Below are 25,010 nucleotides of genomic sequence, written 5' to 3' on the forward strand. Positions count from 1 at the left end.
TGGAGGACGCAGCAAACATGTGGAGGATGGTGCTCTGGTCTGATACGATCAAAATTGAACTTTTTGGCCTCAAAGCAAAATGCCATCTGTCATGGAAAACTAACACTGCACATCACCCTGAACACACCATCCCCACTGTGAAATGTGGTGGCGGCATCATGTTGTGGGGATGCTTTTCTTCAGCAGGGACAGGGAAGCTGGTCAGAGTTGGTGAGAAGATGGATGGAGCCAAATACAGGGCAATCTTAGAAGAAAACCTGTTGGAGTCTGCAAAAGACTTGAGACTGGGGCGGAGGTTCACCTTCCAGCAGGACAACGATCCTAAACATACAGCCAGAGCTACAATGTAATGGTTTAGACCAAAGCATATTTTTGTGCAAGAATGGCCTAGTCAAAGTCCAGACCTAAATCCAATTGAGAATCTTTTGCAAGATCTGAAAATTGCTCAATCCAATCTGACAGAGTTTGAACTATTTTACAAAGAAGAATGGGCAAAAATGTGACTCTCTAGATGTGCAAAGCTGGTAGAGACATCCCCAAAAAGACTTGCAGCTGTTATTGCAGCGAAAGGGGGTTCTACAAAGTATTGACTCAAGGGGGCTGAATACAAATGCATGACACACACATTTTTTTGTAAAAAATGTTGAAAACCATTTATCATTTTTCTTCCACTTCACAATTATGGGCCACTTTGTGTTGGTCCGTCACATAAAATCCCAATAAACATACATAGGCATTTACAGGCCTATTAGAAGAGGATTGTTTACTGTTCACACCAGTACTCTGCAGTTTGGGTGAATCTCAATTCTATCTGCGTTTTACACTTGACTGTACACTAAACTGTGCACTTTCTGAAAGTGCATCAAAGGTGCAGCATGCAGGATTTTTATGCGCTTTCATGAAAACACACAGTGTATTTTGATAACATAGCAATACCTACTGGTTAATGAAGAATGAATGTACCTCATGTCTTTTTGACCCACCTTACCATAACATAAAGTAGTTGTAAAGGTTAATGCATTCACTGCATTAAGGTAAAAAAAACTTCTGTGCACAGGTTCCCCACAGCCCCCCAAATAACGAAGTTCGATCTCGATCTAATGCTATGCCCAGGAGCAAGTTTAGAAGATATTTACATTACCTATAGGTAAAAATCATGCATGGAAGTTAACTTCCACTTTAAGGCTCGGATCTGACTTTTAGGACCCCCATGTCGTGTGACATGTGAAATCCCATGTTGGTCAATGAGAGCTGTCTTAATTAGCACTACTAGAGTCGCTTCGACTTTAGAAAAGGTTCCTGTACTACTGCAAGGTGACTTCTATCCGACTTGTGCCAATAGACTTTAATGGAAGTCGCCTCCATGTCAGATCCTCCTCTATTGATGTGATTTGTTTTCGACATTACAGGAAGGTTACCCAGGAATTCCTGCTAGGTTTACACATGTCCGGTGCAAATTTCCCCTTCTGTTTTAATAGAAAATTTCCAAAGCAGCTGTTCAGCGGTTCAGCTGCAATTTTGATATACGGTTCAGATGATTTTTTTTGGAGCAGAATAGATGGTTGTTAAGGAGCGGGCCGGGGGCCAACCGCAGCATTCTTAACAACAGATGACTCATCAACTGTCAGCGGGATTCCTCGCTGACAGCTGAATGTAAAAAAAAAAACATTGCCGGAAGTAAAAAATAAAAATGGTGTGCCCCCCCAACCCATACCAGGCTCTTTTGGGTCTGGTATAGATTTTAATGGAATCCTACTCCAAAATTAAAAAAACAAATGTGCAGTGCCCCCCCCCCCCCCCCCAATTCATACCAGACTCTTAGCTGGTGTGGGCCCCACACCAATAAAAAAAATGTGGGGCCCTCCCAAAATCCATACCAGACCTTTATCCGAGCATGCAACCTGGCGGGCCAGGAAAGGGGGGGTGCGAGTGAATGCCCCCCTCCTGAACCATTTCAGGCCATATGCCTTCAACATGGTAGGGAGGTTTGGAGCAAGGCGGCACCCCCTTCACCATGCGTGTGGGGAAGAGGCCCTTGTACCCATCAACACTGGGACATGGTGCTTTGGGGTGGGGTAAGAAGAGCCCCGCTCCAAACCACCCCTACCATCTTGAAGGCATGTGGCCTGGTATAGTTCTCATAAAATGTATGTTCAAAACTGATGAAATACACAATTTAGATGCGTTCCCATTGAAGGCAATGAGCCTGGAATTCGCATCTGAACCGCACTGCAGTGCTCAGAAAATACGCAGGACTCTTTTCAAATTTGCAGCGAATTCGCACTGCCACTGCACCGCTTATGTGAACCGGCTCCATAGAATGTTGGTCTAGTTCACATGTCATGTGAATCAGATGTGGTTCAAAACACATACAATTTGCATATATGGGAACAGAGGAAAGTGTCTTTAAATTTGCATCACGTAGTTGCCTGGCAAAGTTGCACTGTAAGTCGCGCGACTTTCGGGTCCCAGCAGTGTGAACCAAGTTTAAGTCCTGCAATACTTTAAAGTATATATAAATCGTAGCATTATGTTACAGTCCTATTATTTTCTGGAAGAACATGGTTTCTTATGTGCTTTGCAGATAGTTAATAAAGTCATATACGATCAAAGTACTTAACAACTGAAAACCAGATACCTAAGAATAAACTTCTACTCAATAAACATTAACTGTTTTCTAACATTTGTGTCAGTAAGGCTTGAATAGCAAGAGAACTTTCCTTTTTAACTTTATCCGTAATGCCATGCATTGCTAATGGAACAATTGGCTTAGCCCCAAGTTGCCTGTTTAATATGTAAAGAAGGTGTACAGAACATGACAGCACATGGCTAGTTGGGATAAGCGGGAGACAGCTGTCATGTGATTGGCTCTTGCTGAATAAATATTTCTCTGCTCCTCACACAGTGACAGGCCAGATTTGCAGCCAGCCTCCAGTACCCAGGAATGGGGGAAGCAAGACATGCCATTGTTACAGGAGCTGGATTATCTGAGACATACCAATAAGAAGGTACACTTCACACTGTTTCCGTATTTTACTTACACAGTGAGACCACTTTCTGCCTTTGTTTATTTTCTGTGTTTAAAATAAAAGAACTGTGGTTGCTTGGTCATCCTTTTTTTGTAGTTCACCTACATAGAATGCTGGTGCTGCCAGTACAGGAGTCCGGTTAGGAGAAGGGAACTTGTCCCGTAGAAGAGTGAACTTTAATCATTTTACTGCATTGAGTCGGAAGCACTTTACAATACTCAATACTCTAAAGCTACACAAAAAACAGACGGATGTTTAGAATAGAAAAACATTGCAAAATAATTACTCAAGAAATCGGCATGCACCATTATTTAATGAATTACACTATAACCACTTAACGCCAAATAACATAGCTGTACGTCATTTGACTTTGAGGCTTAATTTCCATGGACGTTTTTACAGCCACTTTTCTGAGCTTAAAAACAGCTCTCCATGTTAGTCTATGGCCTCATGCCCACCATGACGTTTTTGAGCTGTAGATGGCTGAGACATTTTTAAGCTGCAAAAAAAAACAAAAACAGGACCAGTGCGTTCTGAAGCTCCAGCGTTAGAGCTGTAAAAACGCCAGACGTTAAACGCTCAAAAACGCGCAGAATCGCTACCGCTGCGTTTTTGAGCTCCAGCTCAAAAAAATACATGGACAGGCGTTTTTAAGCTGTAAAAAAGGCTAAAAAAAGTGGCTGTAAAAACGTCCATGGAAATGAAACCTGAGTGGTTATACCGGGATGATGCGTACAGCTGCATTGTTTTTTTTTTTTTTTTACAGCTGGTGGCCAGCTTTTATGTAAATCCTAATGGCTACATAGAGCCTGGAGAAGCACCAGCAGACAGCGGGAGGGGGATGTCCCCTCCTTCCGCCTGCCATTGCCTCTCTGGGTTCTACCATCCCATCGGTAAACCTAGAGTGAAATCTGGCGCTTCCACCGGCTTACCACAGAGCTTGTTGAGGACTGGAAGGTCTTCAATGAGCTCTATGGTATAGGAAACCAGAAGCGTCAAGCTTTTTTGTCACTTCCGGCTTCCCGTATATAAACGGCACCATTTTTACATTTGAAAATTGTCTGATCATACTGATCTTGGTGTTATCTGATGCTTTTAAGAGCAGAGAAAACATCTCGGGTCTTATAGAACCCAGACCTCTCTTCATAAAGAGTACTTGTTACCACTATTGCTGTCTCAAGGGATGTTTACATTCCTTGTGACAGCAATAAAAGTGATAAAACAAAAAACAAAGAAACAGTGTAAAAAATAAAAAAATGTAAATGCCCTCGTCCCCCATGTTTGCGTGCAAAGAACGCACAAGTTGGTCTCACAAGCACACATAATCGGCAACCGCACCACACATATGGGCTTTTGCTGTGAACGTCAGAGCAAGAGCAAAAATTCTAGCACTAGACCTCCTCTGTAACTCTAAACTGGTTACTTGTAAAGGCTTTTAAAGCATTGCTTATGGCAAAGTAGATTGTCGCCATTCCACGAGCATGCATAATTTTTAAGCATGACATCTTATGTATATATTTACTTGGCATAACATCATCTTCTATTTTTTTTTAGCAAAAAGTGGTTATTAAATTGTGTTTTTGTGCATTAGAATTGATTGAATTGGGTTTTAAAAAGATAATGCGTTTGAAAAACTGCTGCACAATCCAGGGACCTCGCCTGTGGAATGCACTACCAACCACCATCCGACTGGAGTCGGACCACTTGGCCTTCAGGAGAAAGATTAAAACCCATCTCTTCTGAGGTCAAGGGGTTCCTTACCCATGAAATGGATACAGCGCCCAGAGGCGATTCAGTTCGCATGTGTTGCGCTTTACAAGTCTCTCTCTCTCTCTCTCTCTCTCTCTCTCTCTCTCTCACAAATACCATGTGGCATAAAAAATAGCAAAACCCACTATTTTGTTCTTTAGGGCCTCTGCTAAAAAAATAAAAAATGTTTGGAGGTTCTAAGTAATTTTCTTGCAAAAAAATACAGATTTTTACTTGTAAACAAAAAGGGGCTGATTTATAAAAAATCTGGTACAGCTGTGCATAGAAACCAAACAGGTCCAGATTTTTTGGGCAAAGCCTAATTGAACAAGCTGAAGTTGGAAGCTGATTGGCTACCATGCAGTGCTGCACCAAATGTTGCACTCTCCAGTAAGGATGAGCTCAGTCAAGAGGAGGTCAAGATGGCAGCTTCCTTGGCTGGAAACAATAAGAGGGTTTAGTTTCCACTTTAAAAGCAGCACTATAGGGTTGGCACATGCAGAGCCCCAATTCTCAAAATAGACCACAGCTTCCCCAACTTGGTGCTTTTTGCCAGGTGCCCGTAAACAATGACAGTGCTCTTATTGGCCCCGAAGATATTCTTATTACGGATGTGGACCAGCACAGTCTCACTGCAAGACAAGGCAAAATACCCTGTTTGCTACCTGGCCAGTTCACACCACTGCATTGTGGGGATGTACACTGAAAAGAAGTATGGCATGTACTGCGGCCAGTAGAACGTAGTGAAGTGTCACTGTTTGCCATTTCAATAAAGTTTGTTTTAAAAACAAGGTCAACAGTGTGCTGCACTGCGACCAGCGCTGCTGTTATCCCATCACACGCCAGCCACTGCTTTCTAATACAGCTGCTGGTGTGAATGGTACTCTAAGGCTGCTTTCACACCTGAGCGTAGGGCGTTCGGTCGTTTTTTCGGGCGTTTTTTTTTGCGCGTATTCATGCTTATTTGCGCGTTTGCATACAGCGTCGTGCGACGTTTTTGTACTTCGGCGTTTCTTATTTTAGCCAATAGGAAAAATTATCATCTTTTCATCACTTGTTGCTATGTTGGTAGATTTTTTTTAATCTTCTGCATGGGAGACAAGTTCTATTGATTAAAGCGACGAAACGCCCATAGCAAACGCCCGTTGTCGCGCGATACGCTCAATACGCGCGTTTCCCATTACTTTCTATGGGGAAAAAAAAACGCTCAAACGCCGCTGTCGCGCGATTCGCGCGACAAAAAAAGGTCCGGGACTTGTTTGAGCTTCGCGCGACAGGCGTTTGGGCGTTCAGGTGTGAACAGTCACCATAGGGAATAATGTTAATTCTCCCCTCTGGCGTTTGTGAGCAGTGCGCTTCAGGCGTAAAAACGCCTAGGTGTGAATGGGGCCTTAGGCGTTTGCTATGGGCCTTTTGTCGCTTTAATCAATAGAACTTGTCTCCCATGCAGAAGATTAAAAAAAATCTACCAACATAGCAACAAGTGATGAAAAGATGATAATTTTTCCTATTGGCTAAAATAAGAAACGCCGAAGTACAAAAACGTCGCACGACGCTGTATGCAAACGCGCAAATAAGCATGAATACGCGCAAAAAAAAACGCCCGAAAAAACGACCGAACGCCCTACGCTCAGGTGTGAATGCAGCCTAAGAGCGGTCCAAGCTGGAGAAGACCAGGCCCTAATTCAGTGTACATCCATGATAGGGTGGCTTCTCAGACATGTTATATAGATTTGTACTATAACAAATTTACTTGCACGTTCATTTAGGCAGTAGGGTTAGATTAAACCTTTTCCAAATCTTGACAAACTGTCTTTAATCTTTGCTCTGCCTTTGTTGTGGGGGGATCATGTTATAAAGGTTCTGGTTCATACATTTGTGCATAAAGAACCACTGATATTATACCTAGGTTTACCTTTTTTGCTCCGGGGTGTCACAATTGGATGTGTTTGGAATTTAAATATAGTATGTTTTGCAGTGGAAACTTATTGAAGAATGTAATCTATATATTTCTGCAGATAACTTGCTGCTTTATACAGCTGAGCACTGTAAACAGACTGGCCTACATGTACGAATGGACACAAATAACACTGAGGGCTATGCTCGTGAGAGCTTTCAATTTAGAGATAAAATATATCAACTGTTAAGTTCAGCTGAGCAATACATCCGTGGAAATATAGACTCTTTCAAAGGTCTGGAAACAATACTTCCAGAATCCACTGATGTCATAACAGGTTGTCTTGCTTACTTGACCGTGGTAAAAGCAAACATCTAATGCTTTTCCTAGATCTGTCAAAGGCTTCACATTATTGGCTGTGTCATAAACACCTTTATTACAGTTTAGTTTTGCCAGCAGATAATGTATCAGTTTAACCAAACGATGGAGTGACTCTGATAAACCTATAGCTAAATTTATCAGACTGACTGTAATGATCTAAAGCAGTGTTTCTCAACTCCAGTCCTCAGGGCGCACCAACAGGTCATGTTTTCAGGATTTCCCTCAGATGAAACTGCTGTGGTAATTACTAAGGCAGTGAAACTGATAAAATCACCTGTGCAAAATAATGGAAAGCCTGAAAACAAGACCTGTTGGTGCGCCCCGAGGACTGGAGTTGAGAAACACTGATCTAAAGGAGTCATTAATGTGAGAGCTGAGCCCAAGTAGTTTTCTTCTCTCTGATGGGTTGTAAACCTTCATGTTTTTTCACCTTAATGCATCCTATGCCTTGAGAAACCCCAATGTGTTTCAACTTGTAAGTCTTCCTCAGGGGCTTACATCTCAAAAATGGTTGTCTGCAAAAAATACATGCATCAATATGTTTCATAATGCACTGATGAATAAAAAGACATTTACATAGTGTCATATATAAAAAGAATACATGATTGAACATCAATATAGCTTAAAGGAGTTGTAAAGTAAAACATGTTTTCACCTTAATGCAATTTATGCATTAAGGTGAAAAAACATCTGATGCTGCCAACCCCCCCCCCCCCCCCCTCCCCCTGAGCCCCCGTTATACTTACCTAACCCCTCGAAAGTCCCGCACTCGGTCCCGAGATCCTCTTCGCCGCTCAGCCTGGCCGCTGATTGGCTAGAGCGGATGGATTAAGAGCAGCGCAGCCATTGGCTGGCGCTGCTGTCAATCACATCCAGTGACGCGGCACGCCGAGCTGCGGGGCCGAGTGATACAGTGAGCGGCTATGGCCACTCGCTGTATCACGGAAGCGTGCCCGCAGTTACTCACCTCCATGCAAGCTCTCTCGCATGACTGTGGTCAGTACTTGCGGGGAGGACAGAGACAACCGCCGAGGGACCCCAGAAGACATGGATCGGGGCCACTCTGTGCAAAACGACCTGCACAGTGGAGGTAAGTATAACATGTTTGTTATTTTTAAGGTTCTTTACTAACCCTTTAATCCAGTGTTAGACATACACACAGAGTTTTTAACCACTTAACCCCCGGACCATATTGCTGGTCAAAGACCAGAGCACTTTTTGCGATTCGGCACTGCGTCGCTTTAACTGACAATTGTGCGGTCGTGCGACGTGGCTCCCAAACAAAATTGGCGTCCTTTTTTTCCCCACAAATAGAGCTTTCTTTTGGTGGTATTTGATCACCTCTGCGGTTTTTAGTTTTTGCGCTATAAACAAAAATAGATATTTTTCGTAAAAAAAAATCGCAATAATCGTTTATTGATTGGTTTGCGCAAAAGTTATAGCGTTTACAAAATAGGGGGTATTTTTATGGCATTTTTATTAATATTTTTTATTTACTAGTAATGGCGGCGATCAGCGATTTTTTTTTTCCGGTACTGCGACATTATTGGCGGACACTTCGGACACTTTCGACACATTTTTGGGACCATTGGCACTTTTATAGCGATCAGTGCTATAAAAATGCATTGGATTACTATAAAAATGCCACTGGCAGTGAAGGTGATAACACTAGGGGGCGGGGAAGGGGTTAAGTATGTTCCCTGGGTGTGTTCTAACTGTGGGGGGGTGGACTCACTAGGGGAAATGACAGATCTTTTGCTCATACATTGTATGAACAGGGGATCAGCATTTACACACACAGCTCCCGGTCCCCGCTCTGTAACGAGCAATCGCGGGTGCCCGGCGGTGATCGCGCCCGCGGGGCACGTGCACGGGGGTCAGGGGGGTGTGGCCTGCGCGAGAGCCGACGTTATATTACGTGCTCTCGTGCAGGGGAGACAACCTCCTGCCGTAAAACGACGGCGGCTGGTCGGCAAGTGGTTAAATAAAGCTGAATGTCTCTATCCGCAAGAAGTTTAGGAGCAACAGATGCAAATCTGTTTACATCCACCTGTCCAAAGACTAACATTGAGCTTTTTGTTCAGATGTGCCTTAAAAACTGACAAGCAGATCTAAACAAAATGGCTGTGTATTCATATTCTTTAGAAAGAACGTGAAACCCGAGTATAAAATGTTGTATCTTTACCACCAGAAAGTACCCTTGCTCTCTCTATGGATGCCGAGGTGTGCAATTGTATTTCTTATTTGTTGCCAAGTGTGCCATCTCTGTATATATTTAACCCATAGGGTTTTTTCACACGGGCGGTCTGCCTGACAAACTCCACCTGCTCAACAGGGAATCGATCCGTTGATCCCCGCTGAGCAGGCGGATGACAGGTCCGTCTCTGCTCACTGTGCAGAGACGGACCTGTCCGAGCCCCGCTCTCCTCTATGGGGAGAGCAGATAAAAACGGACCGGGACCGCCTGTTCATTTTCCAGATGGATGGAAAATAGGATCTCGATCCTTCTGGTTTTCACAGACAGGATCGGATCGGAGAGCAGCAGGTGTGAGCGGACATGTCACGCTAACATCCGCTGCCCCATAGTATGAATGGAGACTCCGATCAGGTCCTCCTGAATAACCGACAGGTGGACCTGATCGGAAGGCCTGTGTGAAAGAGAACTGCTGAACGGGGACACTATAGGAGATGAGGCTCAGGGGGAGAAAACTATCCTCGTTTTCATTGGATTGACAGGACAGTAGAAGAATATAGTATTAGGTGTGTTTAAGGTAATTCATCCTGCTTCAGAAATGTTATTATGGTATGTGAACAGCAAAAAGAAAAAAAAAAGTGCGAAGCCAGATTACCTCAATATTGCAAGTATTCACAATCTCCCTTCTTGGAGAAGCAATAAAATCCTTCCAGGAGAGAAGCAAGACGATGTCAGTAAGATGACAGCTAGGTCAACATATACCTTAATAAGAAAAAGCACATTTTACCATCAATATAACCTTCTGCCCAGTACAGGTTGGTTTCCATGCCAACATGAAACAATATAGAAATTACCCAGGATGCCTAGGGTGTCTGGCTGCCTAAATTGATAGTTAAGACTTAAACAACCCTTTATATATATATATATATATATAATTAATATTTAGTATCATTTTACTGAATTCCTGTTTTTTAACACAAAATGCTCAGCGCTTTGCCAAGGAAAAACAATGGGGACACAGCAATCATTTTTAAACATTTTCACACATTGTGAGTATTTCGCAGATCTAATTTTTGTCACAAGGTTTTGAAAAATGAAAATAGAAAAAAAAAACGTTTTTTTTTAGTTCAAATATTTTTTATTGGATTTTTCAGATATATAACAAAAGTACCTCTAAACTATAGGTGTGCACACAGGGTATGCCAGGTGTGCCCGGGCACACCCTAATCACCCTGTATAAAATAATAAAAACTACTGACACCATCCACTGCCCTAATGACACCAATCTCTGCCCTTATGACACCATCCACTGCTTTACTAACACTGTCAGTATATATACACACACGCATATGTGTTTGAGCTTTGGGGTGCACACCCTGATGAAATAGTCTGCGCACACCTATGCCTGCCGCGTATTCGTTAAACTTCTGGTCAGCAAGTTGTTGTAAACCCCTACATATACCCAGTGCAATGACTGGCCTCAGGTGATGCACAGGGATGAAACCAATGCTTCTACATAAGTTGGAGCTGTTTATCTGCAGTCTTTTTCTCTATATCCCTTCAAATAGGTAGATTCACAAAGAGTTAGGCCGGCTTATCTACAGATAAGCCGACCTAACTCTGAATCTAAGCCGGCCTATGTTTAAGTGTATTCTCAAACAGAGATACACTTAAACATACCTAAGATAGGCTGGCTTGCGCCATTCTATCTTAGGCTGCAATGTCTCTTTTGCCCGCTAGATGGCGCTGCTATTGCGGCCGGCCTAGATTATGTAAATGAGGGGATACGCCGATTCCCGACGATTTACGAGCGTACGCCGGGCCTACACCGTCGAGTTACGTCGTTTACGTACGCGATAGGCCGCCTAAAGTTATTCCACCTATGAGGTGGAATAACAATGTTAAGTATGGCCGCCGTTCCCGCCGCGAGGTTCAAATTTTTTATTTCGTTTGCGCAAGTCGTCCGCAAATCGGGATTTACGTCGTTTACATACGCATCAAAATCAATAGGCCCGTACGGCCTACTTAGCCGCAATGCGCACTGGGAAATGTAGTCGCCCGGCGCATGCGCAGTGTAAAAAACGTAAAAAAACGTGAGGTCAAGCCTCATTTCAATAATACACGCCCCCTCCCAGTCATTTGAATTAGGCGCGCTTACGCCCGCTCGTTTTAGGCTACGCCGCCGAAAATTTGAAGGTAAGTGGTTTGAGAATCACTTCTAACCTAAAATATTTTCGGCGGTGTAGCCTAAAAAAAGTAGGCTAGGCCGTCCTAATTTTAGGCCATTGTGTGTGAATCTACCCAAAAGTCCGTAAGTTCTAAAGCTTGTCTGAGCTGTCAGAAAAAAAAGGGTGCGTAGAGCTGAAATTACACTCTGCAGAGTTCAATGAGGAGAGCTCTGGGAGCTGATTGGAGGGAAGGCACACATACCCCCCTCCAGCTTACAGAAAAAGATCTGAGGATGTCAATTAGCTGGAGGTCCCTCCCCTGTCTCCTTTTTTCTCTTGGTGTCAGGAAAACTTGTCAGAAGTGATTCATGCTGATAGCAGAGAAACAAAGCAGCAAACAGATATTACACTAAGCTAAGGTTCACATTGATGCGATTTGACATGTCAAATCGCATGCCAAATCGGTGGCTTTTGCCGGCAATAGCACCGTTCGAATCAGTTTATTCGCCGACTTTGCGGCGCCGCAACGTTTCCCAAAAGTAGTTTCTGTACTACTTCTGGCGACTTTGAGTGCGATTTTAATAGACATCTGTGCAGGAACCCGCACAGATGTCTCTGAAATGCCCCCCCCCCCCTAAGTCGGACTGGCACACGGTGAGTTCAGCTGAACTAGCACAATTTCAATCCCACAGCAGTGTGAACCTGGGTTTTGTGCTTTTAATTAAAGCGTAGTTCCACCCAAAAATTGAACTTCCGCCTTTCGGAACACTCCCCCCCTCCGGGTTCATATTTGGGTTCACATTTGGCACCTTTCAGGGGGAGGGGGGTGCAGATACTTGTCTAAGACAGGTATTTGCACCCACTTCCAGGCATAGACTCCTGTGGGAGTCATGCCACTTCCCATCCGTCCTCCCTGCTGTCTTCTGGGAAACATACTGTTCCCAGGAGAGAGCGGGGACCAGTTACGATGCACTGCACGAATCGCGTAAGCGCAGTAGGGAACCGGGCAGTGAAGCCGCAACACTTCACTTCCTGATTCCCTCACCGAGGATGGTGGCGGCAGCATCCGAGGGACTAGCGATTGCTCGGCCTCGTCTGCTGACATCACGGACGCTCTGGACAGGTAAGTATCTATTTTTTTTTTTTAAGTCAGCAGCTGCACTATTAGTACCTGGCTTTAAAAAAAAAAATTGGGTGCACCTCCACTTTAAGTACACACTATAGAGGAATATGCTTTGTTCATGTTTCATGTCTGAGGTTTACAGCCACTTTAATTGCACATGAGGACCATCAGTACATCTTTTCTGCTTTGGTTTGAGAGATAACATGGCAATGAATGAGGGTTTTGTTGCATGATAACCTTTAGGGATAAAGACTGATGAGACACTGCTTTGCTTGATATACTTGCCTAACATTCAGGACAAAGGTGAATATTTGGTGGTGAAATCACTGCGTGATTGCATGAAAAGCTGTTTACTGCGTTGTGTGAAACTTTTTTTTACATTTTATATACTGGATATTTCGATTTTTTCACTGAGAAGTTCAAGAGGGCCCAAGATGAATGATTGTGTAAACCAGAAGGCCTCTTTCACGCATATTACAGTTTTCTTAAAACCGTGTCAAATCCACAAACAAAAATGTATTAATTGCAGCTTACCAATTCTTGGTTGTGGTGGCTGCATTCGTTTTCTTTTTTAGACTTTTTTTCCCCTTTATTTTTACCTGGTCAGCAAGTCTGTTGTCTTTCAACTTCCTTTAAAAGACTGTGCTTTCCAGCCAAAGTAGCAGTTAGTGGATTGAGGCGACACATTTAGCGCAGACAGGGATCCTTACAATTGTCAGCTTTTATTTACATTGAAACCTCGATTTAAGAGTAACTTGGTCTGAGAGCGTTTTGATTTGCAAGCAACTTTTTTTTTTTTTATTCTGACTCGGTTTGCGAGTGTTGACTCGCAAGACGAACAGAATTCAAGCTAACTAGGCCTGCAGTACCTCATTTGGCCTGAGGTACGGGGGGCGTAGAAACCGAGCAGAGCCAAAAATAGGCCTGCAGTACCTCATTTGGCCTGAGGTACGGGGCGCAGGAGCAGAGAAAAGCCGAACATTGGCCTGCAGTACCTCATTTGGCCTGAGGTACTGGGGCGCAGAAGCCGTGCAGAGCCGGAAATATTTGTCACGTTAGAAGATATTATCACCATTACAGAACAGCTATTTATATATAATTTATATATAATTTTTTTTACAGAGCCGGAAATAGGCCTGCAGTGCCTCATTTGGCCTGAGGTACGGGGCACAGGAGCCGAGAAAAGCCAAACATTGGCCTGCAGTACCTCATTTGGCCTGAGGTACGCGGCGCAGGAAACGAGCCACAGTGTCCTCAAGCCTTTTTGGCACTCTTTGGCGCCCCCCCACCTCTGGCCGCATTCGGTATTGCATCCCATTGAAGTCAATGCGGAACAAATTATTTTCATTTCCATTGACTTCAATGGGAAAACTTGCTTTGATATGTGAGTAGTTTGGATTACAAGCATTCTGGAATGGATTATGCTCGTAATCCGAGGTTCAACTGTATTTATACAAACTTATCTCAAAAGGGGAAAAAAAAGGTTTGCTGTAACTGCTTCTAAAGTGTTATCTAGAGCAGTGTTTCCCAACTCCAGTCCTCAAGGCACACCAACAGGTCATGTTTTCAGGATTTCCCTCAGATGAAACGGCTGTGGTAATTACTAAGGCAGTGAAACTGATCAAATCACCTGTGCAATATAATGGAAAGCCTGAAAACCTGTTGGTGTGCCTTGAGGACTGGAGTTGGGAAACACTGATCTAGAGTTCAGCTTCAATTTGTTTATCAAGTCCATATACTGTGAATCTGCTAGTCTAAGGCTCGGTTCACACCAGTGCGGGCCGCGCATTCCTGTTGCGGGTGCGGGAATCGCATTGATTCCCGCATTGCTCTTGCGAGATGCACAGGGCTGCCATTCATTCTCAAATTCAAGAGTAACTGTGGTCTTCACAATCACCTGTATGTGAGTGTATGCACGTGACTGCATTACTAGAGATCAACAATAGTCTTTGTATCCAGTAGAACCAAGAAAAAAGTAAAGTAGTTCACAAAATATTAAACAAAAATAGAAAATGAATTTCATAATATATAAAAACAAAGTTCAATATTGGTTGTATAATCATAAAACATATATGAACATATGAACAGTGTACATATATATTGCTAGTATTGATCTGTGAACATAATTGCAACAGCATTAGATTCCTAATACGTAGGAGCTGTAATCTCTACGCGTTTCGTGGGACAACGCCCACTTACTCAGGAGACAGCCAAGGTTGAATTTTGTGTACATACATCAGTAAATAGATAAAAATGTCAGTCAGTAAAGCCGGGATCCCAGCACTGGGGGAAGGCTTCCATAGCTTAGGTTCCACCCAGGAGCTGATGGCAGAGGGTGAACCTGGGGCCAGAGCATGCAAGATTACACTACCCCTTTTGGGATGAGTGAGCAGTTGATGTTGCAGCAGCCTCTCGTGGTGCTGCCCAACTTTTGGTGTGGTTTTGACTTGTATCAAAGGGTAGTGTATTTTTGCCCTTCTTGCATGCTTCATCCCCGGGTTCACCCACCGGAATCCACTCCCAGGTGGAACCTCAGCTGTGGAGGTCTTCCCCCAGCTTTGGGATCCTGGCTTTATTGACTCTTGGCATTTATTATGCAGCCACCTTTTTTATCTATTTACTGATGTATGTACACAAAGTTCAACCTTGGCTGTCTCCTGAGGAAGTGGGCGTTGTCTCACAAAACGTGTAGAGATTACAGCTCCTGCGTATTAGGAATCTAATGCTGTTGCATTTATGTTTACACACTGATACTAGCAATATACTGTATAAGTACACTGTTGAGATGAGTTTTATGATGATACAACCAATGCTGAACTTTGTTTTTATGTATTCTAAAACAGGGCTTGACAAATTTGCATGGAATCTAGGAGCCAACTAAAAAAGTTAGGAGCCAGGAACGCGTCCCGTCCCGCCGAGCTCGCTCGCAGAAGCAGAACGCATATGTGAGTAGCGCCTGCATATGAAAGCAGTGTTCAAACCACACATGTGAGGTATCGCCGCGATTGTTAGAGCGAGAGCAATAATGCTAGCTCTAGACCTTCTCTGTAACTCAAAACATGGAACCTGTAGAATTTTTTTTAAACATCGCCTATGGAGATTTTAAATGGTAAAAGTTTGTCGCCATTCCACGAGCGGACACAATTATGAAGCGTGACATGTTGGGTATCAATTTACTCGGCGTAACATTATCTTTCACAATATAAAAAAAAATGGGCTAACGTTACTGGTGTCTTATTTTTTTTAATTAAAAAAATAATAATTTTCCTAAAAAAGTGCGCTTGTAAGACCACTGTGTAAATACGGTGTGACAGAAAGTATTGCATTTTATTCTCTAGGGTGTTACAATAAAAAATATATATAATGTTTGGGGATTCTAATTAGAGGGAAGTAGATGGCAGTGAAAACAGACAGGGGAAGCTCCATTGGCATTGCTGGTTGTCTTGTCATACCAACGGCCACCACAAGATGGCACCAGATTACAGAAGGAAGCATAGGTCTGCAGAAGGCCGCAAAGCTACGACCTCAATTACCGTCCGGCACGGCCCGACGCGATCTTAGGGCGGGGGAGGTGGGGGCGCACAGAGACACAGGATACCCCAGCTGTGCCACCCCAGGCGCCAGGTCGCTAATTCTAGTCACAATTGCGACCTGGTGCCCGGGTTTTGTCGAATCCTGTTCTAAAATACATTTTGTATTTGTTTTATATTTTGTGAACTACTTTACTCGGCATCACTCAGCACAGTCCTATGGGCAAAATTTTTCTTGATTTTTCTGAATATTGGGGACTGAGTGCTGCCTTGGTCTGAGCACAGGTGGCCTTTTCTGTATTTGTTTGTATCCAGTAGACGTTCTAGTGGACAATGTAGCCAGAGTCCCCCTTTGTATCTTTTTCCTACGTGCCTCTTCTCTTACAAACTTTTGTTCCTGCCCAGATTATTGGTTTGATAGCTTGTCATCTCTTTGTCCAGAATATAAAGCCATTAGACCAGCATACGTGTGTTACCCAATGTTACAGGTATTATCACTTTGACAGAAGGTAGGTCATTCAGGCCATAAACCAACCCTCGTTCTGCATGATAGCAAGTGTCATAAACCGCATATTTTCATTGTTTTCAGAAACCTGTCTTCTCGTCTCATTATGAAACTAAGGATGCCTTCTTCATTGCTTTCCTTGGCTCGCAAATTTATAACGGCGCTTACGTGTTTTGACTTTACAGTGAGTTCTGTTATTGTAACATGCCTGACAAGACTAGAAGCTATCGCTGCCTGTAACTGCTTCCAATACTAATAATGTTATACAAAGAGCTAATAGACAACTATTGTTATTTATCTTTCTTCATGTTCCAGTTGTGGCTTTCAACTTTTACATCTTCCTGGTGCACGTTTGTAGGTTATCGCAATGGGTGTGAGAGGATAGCAGCAGCTATAAAATGCCAGCCTGCTGATTAGATTCTAGGTGTGATCTTATCGGTCCTGTATGTGCCACCTGACATAGCTTATTGCTGCACATAAGCACCTGCCTGAAATTCCCCACCCTTTCCTCCTTGCTTACTGTTTCCGAACCCAATGATTAACACTAATATTATTCTGTATTATGGCAGTCATTGAATCATAACACGGAATACCTGAGTAATACATTTCTTATAGAGGTGTGACCGGCCCCATAGGCCTTCACAGCGTAATAACTGGATAAAAGTATAACTTCACTTTGTTTTACATTAAATGACAATGCAATAAAAAATATTAAGCTTAAAGTGGAGTTCCACCCATTTTCTTATGTTTGTCTGTGCTGCATGCTCTAATCTCAAAGTGTTCAGAATGGACAATTTTTATTTAATTTGTTGCTTGTAAATACCGTTATTTTGTAGTCCTTCATTACTTCCTCCTCCGTATTTGCCTAGGCTATTTGCAAGGGTTTCTGGGATAGGCATCATGTTTCCCAGTAGTCCTTGCAAACCTGACTGAAACCTATTACATTGCTTGTGCACTGAGCATGTGCGAGATATGCAAAGCTGAAATCCAGGAAGTCATACAGTCTGGCTTCATGATGCCCACACTTAAGATGGCCACGGTCTATTTCTAGATTATAAACTATTTAAATGCTGTAACAACCTAACAAAACGGACCTTAGTTTACAGACTAACTTTACTAGAATACATTAAGCTTGTGTATTACAGGGGTATTTATATTTAAAAAGTGAAATTGTGGGTGGAACTCCGCTTTAAAGTGATATTAAAATCTTGTTTGTTTTTGTTAAAAATCATAAACATGTGAAACCTTGGTTTGCCAGCATAATTCGTTGTATATCATAGCATTTTTTACAGGGTATAAAAGAGAACCTCTAAGGCCGCGTACACACGACCAGTCCATCCAATGAGAACGGTTCGAAGGACCGTTGTCATCGGTTAACCGATGAACCTGACTGATGGTCCATCGCACCTACACACCACCGGTTAAAAAAACGATCGAGTCAAAACGTGGTGACGTAAAACACAACGACGTGCTGAAAAAAAAACGAAGTTCAATGCTTCCAAGCATGCGTCGACTTGATTCTGAGCATGCGGGGGTTTTTAACCACTTAAGACCCGGACCAAAATGCAGCTAAAGGACCCAGGCCAGGTTTTGCAATTCGGCACTGCGTCGCTTTAACAGACAATTGCACGGTCGTGCGACGTGGCTCCCAAACAAAATTGGCGTCCTTTTTTTCCCACAAATAGAGCTCAGCACAGCACACACCTATACCTTGCACTCTGTAGACAGTGCACCCCTGAACCTTGTACGCAGCACACTCCTAAACCCTGCTATCTGTGCATAGCACACCTCTAATCCCTGCACATAGCATACCCCTGAACTCTGCACTCTGTGCATAGGACACTCCTGGTTCTGCACTCTGTACATAGGGCTTCCACTAAAGCCTGTGCTCTGTATATAATGCACTCCTGAACGCTGCACTTTATATATAATGCCCTCCTGAATGCTGCCCGTAGCGTAATCCTGAATTCTGTACGTAATGCACTCCTGAACCCTGCACTCTATACATAGTGCACCCCACATACAACCAGCCATGTGAGGGCAGCCATACTGCTGATGTGGCCCATGATGAAATTTAGTTTGACATCCCTGTTTTATGGGATTGGGCTTTATAGTAGTGGTTTTCAACCTCAGTGATCAAGTACCCCCAACAGGCCATGTTTTCAGGTTTTCCTTTATCTTGCACAGGTGCTTTAAATCCGAGCCAATGGCTTGGTATTTTGGACAGCTATTTTATCTAAGCAAAATTCCCAAAACATGGCCTGTTGGGGGTACTTGAGGACTGAGGTTGAGAACCACTGCCCTATATGACCAATTTACATGCTAACATTGTTAAGCACAGCAGAAAACTGCCTGCAAAAAAATTAGAACCTGCTCTATTTTTTCCCGTTGCATTTTCCGTCAGTCTTTTTCTCATCGCGAAAACCTCTCGTGTGTATGCTTTTCCGAGGGGAAAAAACGTGCATGCTCAGAATAAAGTATGAAACAGGAGCACTCGTTCTGGTAAAACTAGCGATTGTAATGGAGATGGCACATTTGTCACGCTGTAACGGACTGAAAAGCACGAAGACTGAAAAACGCGAATCATCTCTCACCAACTTTTACTAACACGAGGATCAGCAAAAGCAGCCCAAAGGGTGGCGCCATTTGAATGGAATGGCCCCTTTATAGTGCCGTCGTACATGTTGGACGTCATCGCGCTTTGCTAGAGCGTTTTTTTTGACAGAACGTGTGTATGCAAGGCAGGCTTGAGAGGAATCACGTTGGGAAAAACTTTGGGTTTTGGCATGTCAGGAAAACCGGTCGTGTGTACAGGGCATTAGAGCAGCATATGCTTGCATAGATCTGTTTTGCTGAACTGCTGACTACACTAGAGGAATTCAGTGACCAATTTAGAGCATTGTCGCCTATTCACAGGAAGAGTGGCCATGACTGGGATTCAATCAGGATCATCGTGACATAGCAGGCTTGTTATTTAATTTATAATGGTTTAATGGTGCAGATACGCTTCTTAACATGTTGAAATACTAATCTCATCTGGAACTGCAGTTTAAAGGAATACAGTGTGATTTAGTTCTTTTGGCACCTTTGTATCATTTGTGAGCTAAAGTATCCTTTTAAGTCTCATGCCGCGTACACACGACTGTTTTTAATGTCATGGAAAAAAACAGTTTTTCTCGACGTGATTCTTGTCAAGCCTGCCTTGCATACACACGATCGTGAAAAAAAATTGCTCGAGCAAAGCGCGGTGACGTACAACGCGTACAACGGCACTATAAAGGGGAAGTTCCATTCGGATGGTGCCACCCTTTGGGCTGCTTTTTGCTGATATTTAGGTAGATTCAGAAAGAGTTAGACCGGCTTATCAGTAGATAAGCCGGCCTAACTCAGAATCTACACCGACTTATGTTTAAGTGTATGCTCAAACAGAGATACGCTTAAACATATCTAAGATACGACGGCTTGCGCCGTCCTATCTTAGGTTTCAATATTGAGGCTGGCCGCTAGGTGGCGCTTCCATTGCGGTCGGCGTAGAATATGTAAATTAGTAGATACGCCGATTCACGAACATACGCCCGGCCGACGCAGTACATTTACGCCGTTTACGTTAGAGATAGGCCGCCTAAAGTTAGAGCTGGGCCCTAGGTGGCGTTGCAAATGTTAAGTATGGCCGCCGTTCCCGCTTCGAAATTCTAAATGTTTACGTTGTTTGTGTAAGTCATCCGTGAATAGGGATTTACGTTGTTTACGTCCACGTCAAAATCAATAGGCCCGTGCGGCGTACTTAGCCGCAATGCTCACTGGAAAATGTAGGCGCCCGGCGCATGCGCAGTTAAAAAAAAACGTAAGGTCAAGCCCCATTAGCATAAAATACGCCCCCTTACACACATTTGAATTAGGCGCCCTTACGCCCGCCCACTTTAGGCTGCGCCGCCGTAACTTAGCAGGCAAGTACATTGTGAATCATGTACTTGCCTCGCTAACTTACGGCGGTGTAGCTTAAATGCCTTAAGCTACGCCGCCGCAAAGTTGCGGCAATGTATGTGAATCTAGGCAATTGTGTTGGTAAAAGTTTGGTGAGAGACGATTCGCGCTTTTCAGTCTTTGTGCTTTTCAGTCTGTTACAGCGTGACAAATGTGCTATCTCCAATACAAATGCTAGTTTTACCAGATCGAGTGCTCCTGTCTCATAACTTGCTACTGAGCATGCACGTTTTTTTCCCCGTCAATTAAGCCTACACACAACCGTCTTTCACGGCATGAAAAACAATGCGAAAAATTAGAGCATGTTCTAAATTTTTAATGCCCATTTTTCATGTCGAGAAAATGCTCTGGAGCCTACACAAGATCGTTTTTAATGACCAATTTAAAAAAATGCATTTTTCACGTCATGAAAAACGGTCGTGTGTACGATCACGGTTACGCAGCTGTAGTAGTAGTAACCAGATGTCGGCATAAACAGAATCAACACATTAGCAGAGAGTTTCTGATCCTTGCAGGCATACCCTGATTTTGCCAAACGATCTACCTGCCACCACGGAGGTAAGTCCTGCATGCACACCACTGCACAATGGAATAGCCACCAGAAGATCCATTCGTTGTAATTGTCTTGATTTTTCATTTAGCAGAGGCCAAAGCTTTGCCAGGGAAACTGCTAGCTTTTCAGAATTCTAAACATTTACATTATAAACTAAATACACAGAGTGTTGGAATAGCAGCGTTGCCTGCTTTAAAGAAGTGTGGGGATAGATAATGTCAATAGAAAGGTTGCAGAGCCTGTTTTTATTGTCATACATTGATCGCTGGGCTTCCCTGTGTATTCTTAGCTGCAGGAAACCTTGATGAGACGAGAGAAGGATCTGGACACTCTGAAGTTGGATGCAGAACTGCTGGAACAAGCCACGCAGGCCCGGATCGCTGAGAAAACTGCAGGTAACACAAAGCCTTTTACGTGGATGAGACATGAGGTTGCACAAGTGACGTGGCTGACTTAATACTAGCTTTATTTGCTCAGGGAGGGGAAGGAATGACTTTCCTTTCCTGAACTTTTTGTTTGGCGGTTTGGAAGTGCTTGTATGGCTCTGCGATGAAGATCCTGGTACTGGTATTAGTGAGGACTCTACCTTCATTCAGGCTGATTTGGGCATTAAGCGCCTTGTTAGCACCATGTCAATCCAATCACAAAGAGCTTGTTTGTTTAGCTGGTAGGTCTTGAACAAACAGAGCAGCAGAGAGGAGGGAGAGCGAAGAAATAGCAGCTTGTATTGTGCACCAAGGATCTTACACATCACTTTCTGACTTGTACCATTAGGGTGACACTGCAGTCAGAAAATAAATGAATGTTCCCTGGTTCCATGGAAATTCTTTATCTGCGTAGCTAGTGCTTGGCTCTGTTGACGTCTCTAAGGCTGGACATACCCTTCAGCCCCGAAAAGTTGATTTAAAGGTTAAGTGAGCCCAGTGGGAAATGATCAGCCGAGCAGTAACTGCATCCTATAAGGTGCACTTAGTTTGGCAGTGCCATGGTGTTCATGGATGCCACCGGTGCTTAACCACGTAAGCCCCGGACCATTTTGTGGCTAAATGCCCAGGCCAGGTTTTGCGATTAGGCACCGCGTCGCTTTAACAGACAATTGCGCGGTCATGCGACGTGGCTCCCAAACAAAATTGGGGTCCTTTTTTTCCCCACAAATAGAGCCTTCTTTTGGTGGTATTTGATCACCTCTACGGTTTTTATTTTTTGCGCTATAAACAAAAATAGAGCGAAAATTTTGAAAAAAATTCAATATTTTTTTACTTTTTGCTGTAATAAATATCCCCAAAAAATATATAAAAAAACGCAATAAGCGTTTATTGATCAGTTTGCTCAAAAGTTATAGCGTCTACAAAATATGGGATAGTTTTATGGCATTTTTATTAATATTTTTTTTTTCTTAGTAATGGCGGCGATCTGTGAATTTTATCGTGACTGTGACATTATGGCGGGCACATCGGACACTTTTGACAAATTTTTGGGACCATTGTCATTTTTACAGCGGTCAGTGCTATAAAAATTCACTGATTACTGTGAAAATGACTCTGGCAGTGAAGGGGTTAACCACTAGGTGGCGCTGAAGGGGTTAAGTGTGCCTAAGGATATGTTCTAATTGTTCTAATTTTTTTCCCCCACAAATAGAGCTTTCTTTTGGTGGTATTTGATCACCTCTGCGGTTTTTATTTTTTGCGCTATAAACAAAAATAGAGCGACAATTTTGAAAAAAAATCAATATTTTTTTACTTTTTGCTATAATAAATATCCCCCAAAAACATATATATATATATATATATATATATATATATATATATATATATATATATATAAAAAAAAATTTCCTCAGTTTAGGCCGATACGTATTCTTCTACCTATTTTTGGTAAAAAAAAAATCGCAATAAGCGTTTATCGATTGGTTTGCGCAAAATTTATAGCGTTTACAAAATAGGGGATAGTTTTATTGCATTTTTTTTTTTTTACTACTAATGGCGGCGATCAGCGATTTTTTTCGTGACTGCGACATTACGGCGGACACTTCGGACAATTTTGACACATTTTTGGGACCATTGTCATTTTCACAGCAAATTGTTTATTGTGAAAATGACAGTTGCAGTTTGGGAGTTAACCACAAGGGGGCGCTGTAGGAGTTAGGGTTCACCTAGTGTGTGTTTACAACTGTAGGTGGGTGTGGCTGTAGGACTGACGTCATCGATCGAGTCTCCCTATAAAAGGGATCACTCGATCGATGCAGCCGCCACAGAGAAGCACGGGGAAGCCGTGTTTACATACGGCTCTCCCTGTTGTTCAGCTCCAGGGAGCGATCGCGATGGGGCCGCTATAAACGAATAGCCGCGCCGTCGTCCCGGATCGCTCCCCGCGGGTTACCGACTGCCGCATGTAGCGGGGGGGGGGTCCCGATCGGACCCGCGGAAAGCCCATATGCCTGTACGTGCCATTCTGTGGACGTACATGTACATGCGGCGGGCGTTAACCGGTTAAATGCAATAGCAGCAGGGCTTTTTTTTCAGGGGGAATTTGGGGGAACTCAGTTCCACCACCTTTGGCTCAGACCCTTTGGTGCCTGCTCATCACAATCACTTGTAAACACAGAAGTCTGGTTTCTGTGTTTACAAGTGACAGCTTTGTAACCCCCTGAACTCTGCACTCTGTATGTAATGCAATCCTGGTATTTAATGCCCCTTTAAGACCCTTCTACCGTTTGTGAAATCTGAACGGGTCGTGGTTGAGTTCCTGCACCTATTTTCTGTGAAAAAAAGCTCTGAATAGCAGGCAAGGGAGAGTCCTCCATCCAGGCCATTAGTGTAGATGGGGAATTCATTCATGGCTATCTTTTAGGCTATATGCCTTTTACTATCCCATTCTCTGATCTCCTGATCCCACACGTATTTTTTTTTAGGTGTCTCAATGCTTCTAAACTCTTCTTGACCTTTGTGTTTCATTGCATTTTATATGACATTATTATAGCTGCAAATAGGAGATTGTTTCAATCATCCCCGATCTACCTGTTCTTCCTATGTAAACAGCTAGCACAGGCACTCCCACTGTCAGCTGGGTTTGAAATGTCAGCTGATGTGCCAGACATGGTAGGAATTTAATATGGTTTTGAGTAATTATACTTATAACTGCAGCGATTGTTGGTAGTAGAAACATGCCTGCTTTAGAAAAAAAAAAATAATAATCTGACTCGATTCAGTTACTCAATACAATCATTTTTCATAACAGCCTATATTTTCAGCAATGACAGCCAGTGAGAGCTGAAAATTACACTCAAATTGCTGTAAATAATGCATATGTTAATAAGAACTGAGCCTAAAATGGTAGTAAACTGACAAAAAAAAATCTGCCCCCCTGCAGGTTTTTGCCATAATGGGCTAGTATTCATAATATTGCATACTTGCCCACTAGGTCAAACTTACCTTTAAAATGATGCCATGCAGCAGGGGTCTTCCATCTTCACCCGGTCTGCTTTCTTGGCAGGGCTGGTGCAAGGATTTTTGACACCCTAGGCGAAACCTAAATTTGCTGCCCCCTGGCTCCACCCCTGACCCCACCCCATTTGCCCCACCCACGTATACCCCGTTTTTTTATTTTTTTTTTAATACTTTTTATTGATTTTGCATGGAAAAAGACACCCAAACAAAAAACAAAGGTTACATAATACAGCCTCTGGGCATACCCCGGCTGAAGTAACAACCAATAAAACAGTCCTATACATCTATCACATCTATAGTGTTACAACAACTTAACTACTCTTGTCATCAAGATTAGGAGGATAGAGAGAGAGGATAGCGTGTCATGCATTTCAGGCGACCACATCAGGAAGAGCTGCTGAGGTTGAGGATAGTGCAGTTAGGGGACTTGTCAGATAACATCAAAACAAGG

The 25,010-nt window shown here is 43.2% G+C and overlaps 1 protein-coding gene across 4 annotated transcripts in view; it reads left to right on the forward strand.

Moving 5' to 3' along the window:
* Positions 1 to 25,010, forward strand: part of MIPOL1 (mirror-image polydactyly 1) — a 495,484-nt gene that overhangs the window by 149,716 nt on the left and 320,758 nt on the right. For all 4 annotated transcript variants that reach the window (XM_040333088.1, XM_040333091.1, XM_040333090.1 and 1 more), the window contains 2 exons: positions 2,906 to 3,008; positions 21,403 to 21,508. In XM_040333088.1, the coding sequence (XP_040189022.1) occupies positions 2,906 to 3,008; positions 21,403 to 21,508 (209 nt within the window). The remainder of the gene's footprint in view (positions 1 to 2,905; positions 3,009 to 21,402; positions 21,509 to 25,010) is intronic.

Source organism: Rana temporaria, chromosome 13 (genome assembly GCF_905171775.1).
Source record: "Rana temporaria chromosome 13, aRanTem1.1, whole genome shotgun sequence".
Lineage (NCBI taxonomy): Eukaryota > Metazoa > Chordata > Amphibia > Anura > Ranidae > Rana > Rana temporaria.